The sequence below is a fragment of the Schistocerca piceifrons genome, chromosome 1 (assembly GCF_021461385.2).
Source record: "Schistocerca piceifrons isolate TAMUIC-IGC-003096 chromosome 1, iqSchPice1.1, whole genome shotgun sequence".
Lineage (NCBI taxonomy): Eukaryota > Metazoa > Arthropoda > Insecta > Orthoptera > Acrididae > Schistocerca > Schistocerca piceifrons.
The window spans coordinates 550,270,412-550,287,000 of NC_060138.1; the positions used below are offsets into that span (position 1 = coordinate 550,270,412).

General features: G+C 38.9%; 1 protein-coding gene across 2 annotated transcripts in view; it reads left to right on the plus strand.

Moving 5' to 3' along the window:
* Window positions 1-16,589, plus strand: part of LOC124709590 (tRNA (guanine(10)-N2)-methyltransferase homolog) — a 181,987-nt gene that overhangs the window by 108,305 nt on the left and 57,093 nt on the right. For both annotated transcript variants that reach the window (XM_047240852.1, XM_047240851.1), the window contains exon 7: window positions 8,435-8,576. In XM_047240852.1, coding sequence (XP_047096808.1) covers window positions 8,435-8,576 — 142 coding nt within the window. The remainder of the gene's footprint in view (window positions 1-8,434; window positions 8,577-16,589) is intronic.

Consider the following 16,589-nt stretch of genomic DNA (forward strand, 5'->3'; position numbering starts at 1 on the left):
ACATACATTTTAAGTGACTCGCCTGTGGCCATAACAGTTTAGCTACTAATATACAACACATTTTAAGAGAAAGCTAAAGCATTTATCTGTGGCCAGCTTCTATTCCATTTGTTAGCAGAACCAATTGAAGTAGATATCATTAATAAAAAAAAAAAAAAAAAGAGTGCTACATAAAATTGGAATTATTAACATTTTCATTTCAGTAATGGAATCCTTGTGTGAGTGTTGTAAAATTATTGTATGCACTTCTGTTTACATACAGTTAGATTTTTGTGACAAGTTTAGCATTAACTTTTAAATGAAAATATGTTTCTGACTCTTTACTCATTTCACTTCCATTAGAACTATTTCACTATTGATATATGGGCAGAACATTAGAATATCTCTTCCGTTGTAAATACATACAGTATTATGCAGTTCTGGCATATTCTACTTCCTTGAGGGTCTTCTCACTGTGGATGTGTGAAACGAAAAGGATACCTATGTAGCTTAGTCTGAATGAGCACAGGACTCTCCATGTATCAATGATGTATTGTTTTGTATCCCAGGTGAGGGAAAACTGCCGGTACTTTTGTTTACTGCCATGGACAACAACATGCTGTGTTGATGACTGGTATTGTTGTTAACTGTCAGGTGCTACAACATGAGATAGATTGGACAAAGTGCAGCAGATCGCTTGTCTTTGCAATGTTGGACAACTACTGATCAACTATACAGTCTAGAATCAACTCCTTGGTGTGGGGTACAGACGGCCCTGCACCCCATGTCTCAGGATACAGAGATTGACATGGGCCACTGGCAACTTGGTGACTGGAGAAAGGGTAACTGGACTGATGGTTTGTGGTACACATTGGCATTCTGATGCTGGGCACAAGTACATCGGAAACTACATACGGCGATGCAGCACACCTGCCAGCATTGCTCGTGGTAGGTGTTGGAGGTATATTGTTGTCTGGGAGGGGTGATTACATGAGATGAATGATATAGGATCCTGCTGCCTGATATGGTGTACTCATTTGTTCACCTAGAGCACCCTGTAGTTGCTCGTTGCCTTCAGCAAAACCATATAACACCCCATTGATCCCAGACTATGGCAAAATAACTTGAAGAACACACGAGAGCACACAATAGTGTGTGTGAGGTATCTTCAAGTCATCTCACTTCAGTCCTTATGAGCACATTTGGGACACCAGTCCCAGAGACGTGCACACCTTGAACACAGCTTTGACCAATCTTGACATGCTTGGCTGTTGATTGAACAGTTATGGATAAGAAAGACATCTCATTGTTTGATCTCATTGTTTGTGGTTTCTTGTAGAATGTATCATGACACTTCACTGCTATCATGAGGGTGAAACAGAGTGCTGCAACAACGTACTTAGGTGCCTAATTTAATTGCTCTTGAGTACACGTAACGTATTTTATGAATCTCTTAAAGGAACATGTTTATCAGAGGTATGGAGTGAATAATGTTAACAAATGCCTTAGTATGTATCATGAATAGATGCAGCTGTTGGTATACAATCATGAATTGAGGTTGATTTACACTGTACATCAGAAAAGTCATTCCAAAATCCATTTCAAATGGCTCTATTCACAAAGACCTCCAACAAATCTGGATGTAATGAAATGTCAGTGTCAAGGATTCTTGGAAAGAAAGTTTTGATGTTGACATTGGTGGTGCAAGGGTGACACCAGGAAACATCAGAAGCTAACGTATTATGTTGTAGTAGTGCATTTTGTGCTTTTGTGTTTTCTGAATTTTTATATTATTATTTGTTTTGTTTTTGTGACACTTTGAGAAGGATCCATAAGAACTTCAATATTGTTCATGTGAGTATTCTGCTACAAAAGAGGCCAAGTACCTGAAAGTGGAAAATGACTTAAAATGTACAATATATGCGAAAAGGAAAAGGCTACCCAATGCGTAAATAAGAATATCAAATAAATGAAACAATTTTCATTAAAATACTTTCTTTAATAGTGAAAAATCCAGCTCTATTGAATGAGAAAATACAGTTATTCTTGACATTATTTGGTATTCGGAAAGAAAACAAAACACCATGGATAAGGTAAAAAGGCTCTGTGTGTTGGCTTCTAAATATAGTTTGATTTGTTTGTGTGTATATATTTTCTTGAGCAAATAAACATCGGTAGCGTTAATGTTTGAAGACACTTGTCCTATTCTTTTGCTTCTCAGCAGTATGGAAGATTTAGAATATGACCTTTATAAGGAACATCCACTATGACTTTAGCTTTGTCCATTAGTAAAATATATCATTGCTAATTCCTTAATTCTAATATCATATTCTGACTTTTTGTATCATGGATTGTGTCTCATAACCTCTGTTTCACCATTTGGTACTGGTTTGAGAAAAGTGATGTTCTGTTGACATTCCATCTAGTGTGGACACACCTCTATTGATGGTGACATAGCTTTTCATTCTGTTCCATTCACTTGTGATCGAATGTGACTCACCTTTACTCACTTTAGGTTAGACATCATATTACAAAGTTGTTATCTTTATAAATGCAGTAGCAAATAGTACTTTTATGTTGTGTGAGGTACTTTGTGAGCAACTGATGGTGATACATTAAAAACTTCACATTCATTCATCCATACATTGTGTTCCATAAATCTCATGATGGAGGATGATAAGAACAAGCAACTGCGAGTATGTGCTACTGTAAAGTACACAAACAATAAATTAGTGTAAATCTACTCATGCTGACAATTAGGGGAATTTCTTCTAGATTACTTTGTATAAATAAATTTGGAGAAAAGCTGCTACTTTGAAAAAATCCACTGCTCCTGTCCTATACTACTTGACGATTCTTTTTCTCTCTTGGTGTTGTGGTCTTCAGTCTGGAGACTGGTTTGATGCAGCTCTCCATGCTACTCTATCCTTTGCAGGCCTCTTCATCTCCGGGCAACTACTGCCAGCCTACACCCTTCTAAATCTGCTTAGTGTATTCACCTCTCAGCCTCCCTCTAGGATTTTTACCCTCCATGCTTCCCTCGATTACTAACTTGGTGATCTCTTGATGCTTCAAAATGTGTCCTACTGACCAATCCCTTCTTCTAATCAAGTTGTACCACAATTCCCTCTTCTCAATTCTGTTCAGTACCTCCTCATTAGTTACGTGATCTAGCCATCTAATTTTCAGTGTTCTTCTGTAGCACCACAGTTCAAAAGCTTCTACTCTCTTCTTGTCAAAACTATTTATTGTCCATGTTCCATTTCCATACAAAATACTTTCAGAAAAGACTTCCATACACTTAAATCTATACTTAATGTTTACAAATTTCTCTTCTTCAGAAACACTTTTCTTGCGCTAGTGAATCTACTTTGACCATAATCAGTTATTTTGCTTCTCAAATAGCAAAACTCATCTACTACTTTAAGTGTCCCATTTCCTAATCTACTTCCCTCAGCATCACCCGATTTAACTTGACTAAATGCCATTATTCTCGTTTTGCTTTTGTTGATGTTCATCGTATATCCTCCTTTCAAGACACTGACCATTCTGTTCAACTGCTCCTCCACATCCATTGCTTTGCCTGACGGAATTACAATGTCAATGATAAACCTCAAAGTTTCTGTTTCTTCTCCATGGATTTTAATTCCTACTCCAAATTTTTCTTTTGTTTCCTTTACTGCTTGCTCAATATACAGATTGCATAACATCGGGGATAGGCTACAATCCTGTCTCCCTCCCTTCTCAACCACTGCTTCCCATTCATGGCCCTTGGCTCTTATAACTGCATCTTGTTTCTGTTTACCCCTGCCATCTTTAGAATTTGAGAGAGAATATTCCCGTCAACATTGTCAGAAGTTTTCTCTAGTTGTATGAATGCTAGCAACATAGGTTTGCCTTTCCTTAATCTATCTTCTAAGAGGAGTCGTAAGGTCAGCATTGCCTCGCATGTTCCTATATTTCTACAGAATCCAAACTGATCTTCCTCGAGGTGCTTCTACCAGTTTTTCCATATGTCTGTAAAGAATTGGCATTAGTATTTTGCAGCCGTGACTTATTAAACTGATAGTTCAGTAATTTTCACAGTTGTTAACACCTGCTTTCTTTGGGATTGGAATTATTATATTCTTCTTGAAGTCTGAGGGTGTTTCACCTGTCTCATACATCTTGCTCACCAGATGGTAGAATTTGGTCATGGCTGACTCTCCCATCCATGGAGAAGAAATAAAAATTTTGAGGTTCACCGATGACATTGTAATTCTGTCAGAGACAGCAAAGGACATGGAAGAGCAGTTGAACGGAATGGATAGTGTCTAGAAAGGAGGATATAAGATGAACATCAACAAAAGCAAAACGAGGATCATGGAATGTAGTCGAATTAAGTCTAGTGATGCTGAGGGAATTAGATTAGGAAATGAGACACTTAAAGTAGTAAAGGAGTTTTGCTATTTGGGGAGCAAAATAACTGATGATGGTCGAAGTAGAGAGGATATAAAATGTAGACTGGCAATGGCATGGAAAACGTTTCTGAAGAAGAGAAATTTGTTAACGTCGAGTATAGATTTAAGTGTCAGGAAGTCATTTCTGAAAGTATTTGTATGGAGTGTAGCCATGTACGGAAGTGAAACATGGACGATAAATAGTTTGGACAAAAAGAGAATAGAAGCTTTCGAAATGTGGTGCTACAGAAGAATGCTGAAGCTTAGATGGGTAGATCACATAACTAATGAGGAAGTATTGAATAGGATTGGGGAGAAGAGAAGTTTGTGGCACAACTTGACCAGAAGAAGGGATCAGTTGGTAGGACATGTTCTGAGGCATCAAGGGATCACCAATTTAGCGTTGGAGGGCAGCATGGAGGGTAAAAATCGTAGAGGGAGACCAAGAGATGAATACACTAAGCAGATTCAGAAGGATGTAGGTTGCAGTAGGTACTGGAAGATGAAGAAGCTTGCACAGGATAGAGTAGCATGGAGAGCTGCATCAAACCAGTCTCAGGACTGAAGACCACAACAACAACATGACTCTCCCAAGGATATCTACAGTTCTAATGGAATGTTGTCTACTCCTGGGGCCCTGTTCCGACTTAGGTCTTTGAGTGCTCTGTTAAATACGTCACACAGTATCATATCTCCCAGTTCATCTTCATCTACATCCTCTCCCACTCCATAATATTGGTCTCAAGTACATCACCCTTGTATAGACCCTCTATATACTCTTCTCACCTTTCCGCTTTCCCTTCTGTGCTTAGGACTGGTTTTCCATCTGAGCTCTTGATATTCATTGTCTTTTCTCCAAAGGTCTCTTTAATTTTCCTATATGCAGTATTTATCTTACCCCTAGTGATATATGCCACTACATCCTTGCATTTGTCCTCTAGTCATCCCTGATTAACCATTTTGTACTTCCTGTCAATCTCATTTTTGAGACATTTGTATTCCTTTTTGCCTGCTTCATTTGCTGCATTTTTATATTTTCTCATTTCATCAATTAAATTCAATATCTCTTCTGTTACCCAAGGATTTCTAGCTTCATCTTCTTACCCACTTAATCCTCTGCTGCCGTCACTATTTCATCTCTCAAATCTACCAATACGTCTTCTACTATATTCCTTTCCCTTGTTCTTGTCAATCATTCCCTAATGATCTTTCTGAAAGTCTCTACAACCTCTGGTTCTTTCAGTTTATCCAGGTCCCATCTCCTTAAATGCCTACCTTTTTGCAGTTACTTCAGTTTTAATCTACAATTCACAACTGATAAATTGTGGTCAGAGTCCACATCTGCCCCTGGAAATGTTTTGCAATTTAAAACTTGGATCCTAAATCTCTGTCTTACTATTGTATAATCTATTTGAATCCTTCCAGTGTCTCCAAGCCTCTTCCACGTATACAGCTTTCTTTCATGATTCATAAACCAAGCGTTAGCTATGATTAAGTTGTGCTGTGTGCAAAATTCTGCCATATGGCTTCCTCTTTTGTTCCTTTTCCCCAGTCCATATTCACCTATTATTTTTCCTTCTCTTCCTTTTCCTACTATCGAATTCCAGTCCTCCATGATTATTAAATTTTCAGCTCCCTTGACTATCTGAATAATTTCTTTTCATCAATCTCTTCATCATCTACAGAGCTAGTTAGCATATAAACTTGTACTACTGTGGTGGGTGTGGGGCTTGTGTCTATCTTGGCTACAATAATGCATTCACTATGTTGTTCGTAGTAGCTTATTGGTGTTCCTATTTTCTTATTCATTGTTAAACCTACTCCTGCATTACCCTTATTTGATTTTGTATTTATAACCCTGCATTCACCTGACCAGAAGTCTTGTTCCTCATGCCACCGAACTTCACTAATTCCCACTATATCTAACTTTAACCTATCCATTTCCCATTTTAAATTTTCTAACGTATCTTCCCGATTAAGGGATCTGACATTCCACACCCTCCAGTCGTAGGATGCCAGTTTTCTTTCTCCTGATGATGACGTGCAGAGAACCAAATGGCGGACTATTCTACCTCCGGAATATTTTACCCAAGAGGATGTCCTCATCATTTAACCATACAGTAAAGTTGCACACCCTCAGGAAAATTTATGGCTGTAGTTTCCCCTTGCTTTCAGTTGTTCACAGTATCAACACAACAAGGCCATTTTGGTTAATGTTACAAGGCCAGATCAGTCAATCATCCAGACTGTTGCTCCTGCAACTACTGAAAAGGCTGCTGGCCCTCTTCAGGAATCCACATTTGTCTGGCCTCTTAACAGATACCCTTCCGTTGTGGTTGCACCTACGGTAGGGCTATCTGTATCGCTGAGGCATGCAAGCCTCCCCTACAACAAGGTCCATGGTTCATGGGGGGTGTATTATTCTCTGTTACTTTAAAAAAGGACTTACGTAAGTTTACACAGATCAGTCGCAGACAGCTGCCACCTTATGTGAACAAATTATCAGTACTAATTTAACCATGTTTTAGATGCATGAATTCTATGACATTTTAGTGCAAAAGTGTTACTTTAATTCTCCTTGTAAATTATTTCTACTTTTATAGCAGGTCATATTAAAATCCATTGCACGGCCTTAAAAGATTCTGTTACGATACAGTCTTCTACGAGGCATGTTTTTTAAGTAAGTACCATTTTGAAATTAAAAAAAGACATGCTAAGATATCTCAATAATTTTATTTTTGCATGAAAGCCTGTACCTTAATCTATGCACTGACGCCATTACAGTCTCATTCTTCCTTGTTTCATTGTGTACTGAGTGTTTAAGATGCCTCCGATAGTCGTGAGTCCCACCGACCTTAAAGTACGGGATGTTATAAGATTTCTTAGTGCTAAAGGCCTAAAAGCAATCGATATTCATCGTGAGATCTGTGCAGTTTAAGGAGAAAACATTATGAGTGATGGAATGGTAAGAAAGTGGGTGAGAGCATTTAAAGATGGCTGCACAAATGTGCATGATGAGGAATGGAGTGGGCGTCCTTCGGCCTTTAATGAAAGTTTGGTGCAGGAAGTGGACAATAAGGTGAGAGAAAACAGACGCTTTACGATTTCCTCCTTGCGGGATGACTTTCCTAATGTTTCTCATAGTGTTTTGTATGGAATTGTGACCAAGCACTTGAATTACCGAAAATTGTGCGCACATTGGGTACGAAAATGTTGACGGATGTGCACAAAACCAAATGTTTAGACAATGCATTGACTTTCCTTGAGCGGTACCACAATGACGGTGATGATTTCTGAAGCCAAATTATTACGGGCTATGAAACGTGGGTGGCCTATGTCACACCAGAAACAAAGCAACAGTCCATGGAAGTTGAGCAAGGGCATCGTTTTGCTGCAAGACAATGCCCGTCCACATGTGGCGAATCAGACCAACGATCTCATCATGTCTTTTTGATGGGAAACTCTAGCACTTGAAGAAGCACCTGGACGGTCAGCGTCTTCAAGATGATGACAAGTCAAATCAGTGGTGATGCAGTGGTTAACAAGTCAGGCGGTAGACTTCTATGAGGAGGGTATTCAAAAACTGGTACATCATTATGACAAGTGCCTCAATATTGACGGAAATTATGTAGAAAAGTAGATTAAGGTACAGGATTTCATGTAAAAATAAAATTATTGAGATATCTTAGCACATCTTTTTTTAATTTCAAAATGGCACTTCCTTAAAAAACACGCCTCGTGTATTGAAAGATAAACAGCTTTTCTGACTTGTCTCTTCTCTCAGTAAAGATTTTATTGTGTGTTGGATTACTTTTTCTTTTCATTTCTAATTACAAATTACTTTTATTGTGAAAATGTATTGTCTGCTAAACAATAATAATCTTTGCCACCCTGCCCCCTATCTTCTTTACTCTCTGGCTCCATGACAAAAAAAAAATTCAAATGCAGTGTGATCTAATGACTCATTCATAAACCTTTTAATTGTAATAATTATGTGATATTGTTCTATCTTTTAGAAAAAGAGAGATGAAGATGAAAGTATACGCACCAATCTGAAACAGTATGGAAGAAGCAGCCAGTACATAGATGTAATTGTTGCTGATTCTTCTCTTCCTGTATGGCATCCTGACTTCAAAGTGGATGCAATTGTTACTGACCGTAAGTAAAAAATGATTTTGTTGTAGATGCTGGGCACAATTTGAACTTAATGTTTCTGTCCTTCTCCCAGTATTTGCAGTTTTAATAGTGACAAATATATCTTTACATAAACATAGTTGTATCTTAAGGCAAGGCATTCTTTTATATGCGGTGTTTATATTCAAATACAAAAATGTAGCATTCTTCATAGCCTCACTATACGTCAGATCTGTACGTTTAAGACATATACCATTATTATGTGCACCATTTATAATGTAAAAGTTCATCTCCATTACTGTGGGAAGACATTTGTCAAAAAACTTTATAGTTATTACGAATACAAGCTACCACCCATTGCGACCAAACGTTTCTTGTATACGTACCACATTGTGTTTCTTCTTTGTTTTCTGTTTTTATTGCAAACATTTATGAAAGTTCTTATAATCTGTCACTGTTTTTAAATTTATATAAAGGCAGTGCTGCAAACTGTATTAATCCTTCCACATTGTCTCTTACCTTTGAAGCACTGCAAGTGGCTGTGCCCCCCCACCCCTCAGTCTCCCTGTAGCAGTCTTTACTTACAGTAATTCTACACACACACACACACACACACACACACACACACACACACACACACACAGAGAGAGAGAGAGAGAGAGAGAGAGAGAGAGAGAGAGAGAGAGAGAGAGAGAGAGGAGTTGAGATTCTAACATTTTGACGACAGGAGAAATGGTGCAAAACTGGATTGCATTCACCATTCACAATTCGCTCTCATCAGTTGACTTACGTGGCGGGTCTAGCCAATCCTCTTCTCTGGATAATCAGCTACGTTGATCTCCCAAAATCTGCTTCTCCAAAGACTATTGCTGGTTATAGGAATTTATTAGACTTTCTCTACTCTTGAAATAATTGGGTACTCGTAGAATACTTTCAGTTCAATCATAATATATTTTCAACTTTCACAGACAACAACTTCTGCAAGTCAACTTGTTCATCAAACATTAGACTCTATTAAATGCATTTATAATAACATTGGTCTAACAACCAAATAATTTATGGACATCACATACGTCTTGCCTCTTTCAGGGCTAAGACATGAAGTAAGTTAAAAAGTCTATAATCAATTGTTCGTTTGTCTTTTTACAATAATCACATTCACTAACACAGTAAAGAATAGCATATAATTACTCTGTGTTCTTTCACATAGCATCTGTGGCACAAGCGGCAAACACTTGTCGTCGCCAGTGGACCGCCACTCTTACAGTCTTCTCATAACAAACTTCCAACCTGCACACAGAAGCAGGTGGCACAGTAGGTACGCTTCCACTTTGCCACTTATATTTAAAATATCGTGTGTTTGAGATGGTAGAAGGAAGAGTGGTTCTAGAATTTACGCGGAAATTCTCAAAGCACTACGTATCCCTCCCCCTCAGCTCGAACACGCGATATTTTTATACATAATCACCATGACATTAATATCACATAGGATAACACTTCAGTTCTCAACAATACATCTTTTTCTATTAATAATCTTGTTCTTATTGCCTGGTCATTCCTTTTTTCCATTTTACTACAGTTATAAAACGTGAACCTTTCAATCCATGTTGGAGTTAGCTCTTTCAGTATCTAAAAATCGAAAGGACCAAAATTTTTCTGTTTTCTGCTCTTTTTCAAATTGTAAATTACAGATGTGCATGACCAGTGAGTAACCTACTGTTTGTTCCTACTTTCCGTACTACCTTTTCTAAGTATGTGCTTATTTATTACTTATTGTAGTTTGGAAGAACTATGGGTAAAATAAAAGTGTTCCTTTTTCTTCCCCTTTAGGAACAGTACCTATATCTCACATATGGGTTGACCCTATGAGTGCACTCTCTTCTTCTGTTTCGGTAGGTACGTCCCTCTTGATTACTATTCTCCTGTGGTACATGTCAGTCCCCTACTTGGTGCCCCTGTCCGCACAGTATTGGTCAGCCTTTCTTAGGTCTGCCTATCTGCCTTTTATATTCAATAAATGCTGGGTGCGCAACATAAGAAGACAGCATATAGATACAAGAAACTCTTTATTGTTGTTTATTTAGATTCATTCAGTCTTCAATGTTACTAGTGTTGATCCTGAGGCCAGCAAGTACACCAACATTGCATCTCCCAGATGTTGACCTCCCAGCATCGGTCTGGTCAGCGGTAATACAGATCGCATGCTGCAACTGATGCCTGAACCTCGCCATTTGCGGAGATGGTTGGATCCCTGCATCATAGCCCTTTGAAAGTGGCAGAATGAAGAGCTGCCCAAGCACCATGGTGGTCAGGTGGTGGTCAAACATTTGAGGCCTGGCCACAGTGATGGCGAGTGCATCATTGGTACGGCCGCATCTGGCACAGACTTGACATCATAGTATAGCCCAGCTGTTCGAAAGTGACAGGCTGACCTGGTTGGATTTAAATACAGCTGTCTGGATCTGACTATGCGGAAGGCATCACATTGCAATGTCCCTAATGAGGCCAGTGTCCATGATGAGTGTGTCATCATCCAGGAGGAGGTCAGTGTGGAACAGTCGCATGGCAGAGGGCTGCAGTGTTGGCCGGTCATTGATCATGGCTGCTGGAGCTCTGGATACAGCACTAGGTCCTGGCTCTGAGGGGTGTCATTGCTCTTCCTTCTTCCTAGAAAAATCTGGCCCACCTGATTCCTGTTGGTGAACTGGCTGAAATAGAAACATTAACATATTTACTATATTTTCATTTGTGTCCCTTTTCTCCAGTCACAGTATCATTTTTTCCTTTACACTAATTACACTTCTGCTGTTCCACCAGCAGTTGGCCTACACACTGAGTTTTGGTTCATTGTTTGCTCTATCCTTTGTCAATCTTTGTTCCTCATTGGTGCCGATATTACTGGTATGTACCTATAGGTTGAAGGATGCTAGGGACAGAATCCGGGAAATTCAACACATGAACTGCTAGTGTGCAATACGTATTATGGTTAAGACTATGCAAGCACCTGAGGTTGTCGTTACTATAGTTACAAGTTGGCAGTGATGTTGTGTACAGTACTTCCCTCACAATCTAGCTGGTGTTCCATTGATACATGGCCATTTTACGCAGGTATCATCTGATGTAGGGACGCAACTAGAGTCAGATGTGATTCATTTTTCAAGTAGGTCAGGTTTTCAGGCACTAGAATCTCAAAGGATAGGTTATGCAGGTAAATTAATGTATGGCTGATATTTACTGTGGTGGTTCCAGTGATGATGGTGCATAGTCGGAAGGTTGGTCCAGAAATATCACATCAAGTACCATTGATTTATAGCCCTTGTCCTTGTAGCTCTGTGTGGTGTATGCCACTGTAATATGCTTGCGCATAATGAGTAGAAATGGCGACCATAGGGTTTGCCACGGAGTATAACTAATGCAGTTGTGTCATTTGGAGAATTCTATTTTATCTATGATCATCTTGTTATGACACTCCGTCACAGATTTCTGGGATCAGAACAGGGTGAACTCACATGACCTGGGAATGGTGTGCACCTGTTGTGTAAGGCAGATGGTGACTGGCCCATTTTGGCAGTGCAGTAATTCCTGTGTGGAGAGCAGGGTGTGGGACTGTCTACCAGGTGTCACTAATAGTATTTTGTGTTCTTTCAGATGCACAGACTTTTATATGGCTCCCAAGGGTACTACGTAAGTATGGAGGGCACAACACTGAAATCTGCAGTGTCTGCAATTTAATGGTATTTGTATTTGAATTTTCAGCTGGGTACCCTCTTGGGTACTGGTGACGGTAACCGTGTGATAGTACAGTGATAAAAATTCTTCTCCCACGTCTGTTAATCCCATTTAAACAATGTGTAACCCTTCTAGATACTGATCTGTAGGTGGAGTATTGGTGTCAGACGACCACAGATAGCGTGTAACAGTCCTTCCTGTAGTTTGTTTCTATATGTGTGTGTCGCTGATGTGCGTTGAGGGTGCAAAGGAGCTTTGCAATCATTATATGGGTGTCTGTGTTGTCCAAATGTTCTAAAAATATGCTCAAGCTATGACTGGTGGTAGCTGGAAATGCCTGAAAGTTGGTCAAGAGTGTGGTGGTCAAGAAGTGGTGTTTAGTGTTATTTACTATAGCCTTTTCAAGATTGGTGAGGTGTGTGGTGTGTTGGTCTGTGGTTCCGCAATTGTCTTCTGCATCCACTTGAATTTGCCTTAATGCCTTATTGATCTTTTCCAAGTCCCCTGTGTCGGCCATACTGAAAACAGTTTTTAGGGTTCACCCACCTGCATCTAGCCAACCCTTTTTTCCATAGGACTCATGAGACTGACTCCATAGTTTGGCATAGTTGCCAAAAACCAGACTGCAGCAACTGATATTGAACTTTGTCTGATTTTTCATCACAAGTTGCAATTTGCCAAAGGTAGGAGGCATGTTCAGAAAGTAAGTGTACTGGATTTGAATATTTTTTAGAAAAACTTTATTTTGAAAAAAAAAAAAGAAAAAGAAAAAAATCCGTTACAGGCTGTTCTTGATACACTTGTTGACTGTTTTTCCTATAATTGCCATTCTGTTCAGTGCATGTGGTGAACAGTGGCACAAGCTTCTTTATGCCCTCCACGAAGAACTCTCCTGCCAGCTCCGTCCTCCACCTCATAACCCCTTTCTGCACCTGCTCATCAGCTGAAAATTTAATTCCAATGATGTGTGCCTTCAGGGAGGTGAAGACACCAAATCAGGGGAACATAGGGGTGGTTCAATATATTCCAAACAAATGAGTCCAAGAATGCCTTGGTGACTAAAGCTGTGTGAGGATGGGCATTGTAGTGCAAAAAGTACACTCCTCTCATCATCATTCCCCTCCTTTTATTTAAAACAGTCTGTTGGAGTTTTTTTAGGATTTCACAATATCATGGTATCCCCCTGAGGCAGGAAATTAACCAAAATGATGCTTTTTTTGGTCCAGAAACTCTGAGGCTGGGATTTTTTTACCCTAAATTGTGGTTTTGAATTTTTTAGCACATGGGTAGTTGATGTGAGCCACTGTGATGACTGTTGTTTAGTCTCAGGCATGTAATGAGCCACCCACATTTCATCCCCAGTCACAATAGAGCTCAGAAGATCCTCACCTCCCAATTTCTCAAGAAACTCACAGGTACTACTGACTCAATTTTTCTTGTGCTGCCCTGTCAGCTGTTTTGGGGCCTATTTTGCATGCAGTTTCCAGTATCACAACATTTCTGGGAGTGTCTTGTATAAGAGAGTTCTGGAAACATTGCAGAAATTTCATTCACTGTCAATTGGTGATCTTCACAAACAGCTTCCTCAGTTTTTTTCACCAACACATTAGTCAAAATGGAAGGTCTTCCACTCCTCTGTTCTCATGGACATTAGTTCTACCTCCAGTAAACCTACTACACCCATTAAACACACTTCTTCTGTTCATAACACCTTCACATAAACTTTTTTTGATTCGGCTTGCGCTTGGTGTAGTTTCTTACCAACATCTTTCATGCACTGGACACTGCAATGTAAGTTTATGTACTACAGTGTTCCTCCAGTGCTTTCTTTGATCAGGGAATCCCCCTCTACCAGTCATAGTTGCCAACCTTAAAAATGTAATTTCAAGCGAGGGCTTAATTGTTACTTCAACTAGTAAACTTGAGATTAAATTTTCCTCCCTTTACGACACTGAAAGATTATAATTCTCTTCATTTGTTCACTACAAATGTACATGTAACATTGAAACATGCTTCATTCCAAGTTTTCCTGCTGTCCACATTTCAATTTGCATTTCCTTCAACTGTGTGCCAGTTCAGTTTATTCTCTGGGACACACCTGTTGTTACCAAGTGAGTTGGCGCGATGGTTCAAACACTTTTCCGTTACACTCTCTCATAATTCAGGCAAATCTTTGACTATTCGTGCTGCCCTTTTCTGTATACATTATACATTCAATATCCTCTGATAATCTTATTTATTGCAGATATCAAACAGTTGAGCCATATTCTAGGATGAGTCACATGAGTGTATTGTAAACAATTTTCTTTGTAGACTTTTGGCATTTCCATAGAATTCCACCAGTAAATTGAATCCCACCACTTTCTTTACCTATGACTGAACCTATGTAATTGTTATGCCTAGGTATTCGTATGAGTTGACTGGTTCAAATTGTGACTTACTAATATTGTTGTCAGAGGACACTACATTTTTTGTTGTTGTGCCAAGAGAAAAATTTTACATTTCTGAACATTTAAAGCAAGTGGCAATCTTAACACAACTTTGAAATCTTATCAAGATCTGAATGAATAATTATGCAGCTTTTTCAGAAGCACTTAATTATAGATAACTGTGTCATCAGGAAAGTCAAAGGATGTTATTAATATTGCGTGCAAGGTTGTTAATGTACAACTTGGACAGCAAAGGTCCCAACACACTTCACAGGGACACAACTGTAGTTACTAAGCGAGGTGGCGTGACAGTTAGCACACTGGATTTGCATTCAGCAGGATGTTGGTTCAAACACATGTCCACTCATTCTGGTTTAAGTTTACCGTGATTTCCCTAAATCGTTTTAGGCAAATGCCGGGGTGGTTCCTCCGAAAGGGCATGGCTGATTTCCATCTCCATTCTTCCCTGACATGAGCTTGTGCACCTTTTCTGATGATCTCATTGTTGACAGGATGATAAACACTAATCTCCTCCTCCTCTTCCTCCTCCACACCTGTAATTGCTTATACACCTATCGATGACTCTCCATCTGAGGTAACATACTGTATATTCTCTACCAAGAAATTCTCAATGCAGTCACAAATTTTGTTTGATACCTTCATATGATCATATTTTTGATAGCAAGTATAGTTGCAGTACTGAGCTAACTGCTTTTTGGAAATCAAAAATACTGCATCTATCCTGACTACCTTGATCCATGGGTTTCAGGATGTCAAGTGAGAAAACTGCAAATTGGGTTTCAAGTGATTGATGTTTTTGGAATTCATACCAAATGGAGTGGAGGAAATCATTCTGTTTGGATATGTCCTTAGGTTTAAGTTCAGAATATGTTGTAAGATTCTGCAACAAATGACTCTCAAAGATATTGGAAAGTAGTTGTGGATCATTTCAGCTACCTTTCTTGTACATGTGTGTGACTTATGCTTTCTTCCAACTATCGGTCATGGTTTTTTGTTTGAGGTCTGTGCAGTATGTTATGGCTAAAGATGGAGCTAACTCTGCCACAGATTTGGTACAGAATCTCATTGGGGTTCTGTCAGACTGTGAAGCTTTGTTCAATTCCAGCAATTTTAGGTATTTGTCAACACTGCTGACTCTAATACCAATATCACTCATCTTCGCAGTGGCGTGAGAATTAAATTGGGCTATTACTCCAGGGGTTTTGTTTGTAAAGGAACATTTGAAAACTGATTTTAGTATTTCTGCTTTTGCTTTGCTACACTCAGTTTCAGTTCCTGTCATGACCACAAGTGTCTGGACATTAACTTTGGTACCACTAAAACCCTTTACACATGACCAGATTTTCTGTGCTTTTTATGAGAAATCTTTTGACAGTATTCTGATAGCCATTGATGGCTTTTCATGCATTGCATTACATTCATATTGTATCTACAACACACACTTTCTTCGCACCTATTATGCTGTAGTTTCTATTTCTTTAGAAGTTTCTTTACAGTGGAGGTTCCTTTCTTATTGATTTGTTTAAATCTTAATGAATCATAACAAAAAATTTGTTCAAAAACGCTGTTGGTCACCAGCAAGTTGGTATCAGTTAAAAATTTCCTGATTCAGTAGCTTGAGATTGTAGCACATTGATAGGTAATGGTTTCTTACTAGAAGTTAAACAGATGCCTCCACAATGGTAAATGATTTGTCAGATGATGAGGCACAGTTGACCATATTATACATAACTCAGTTTCAATAATGTCAGAAACACTTAAACAAAAAGGTGGCATATTTCAAAGCATGATTAGTATTGTGAATATAATCTACTGGACATGTAACTAACTGTGTAGCTGATTTTGGAATGTAATAAAT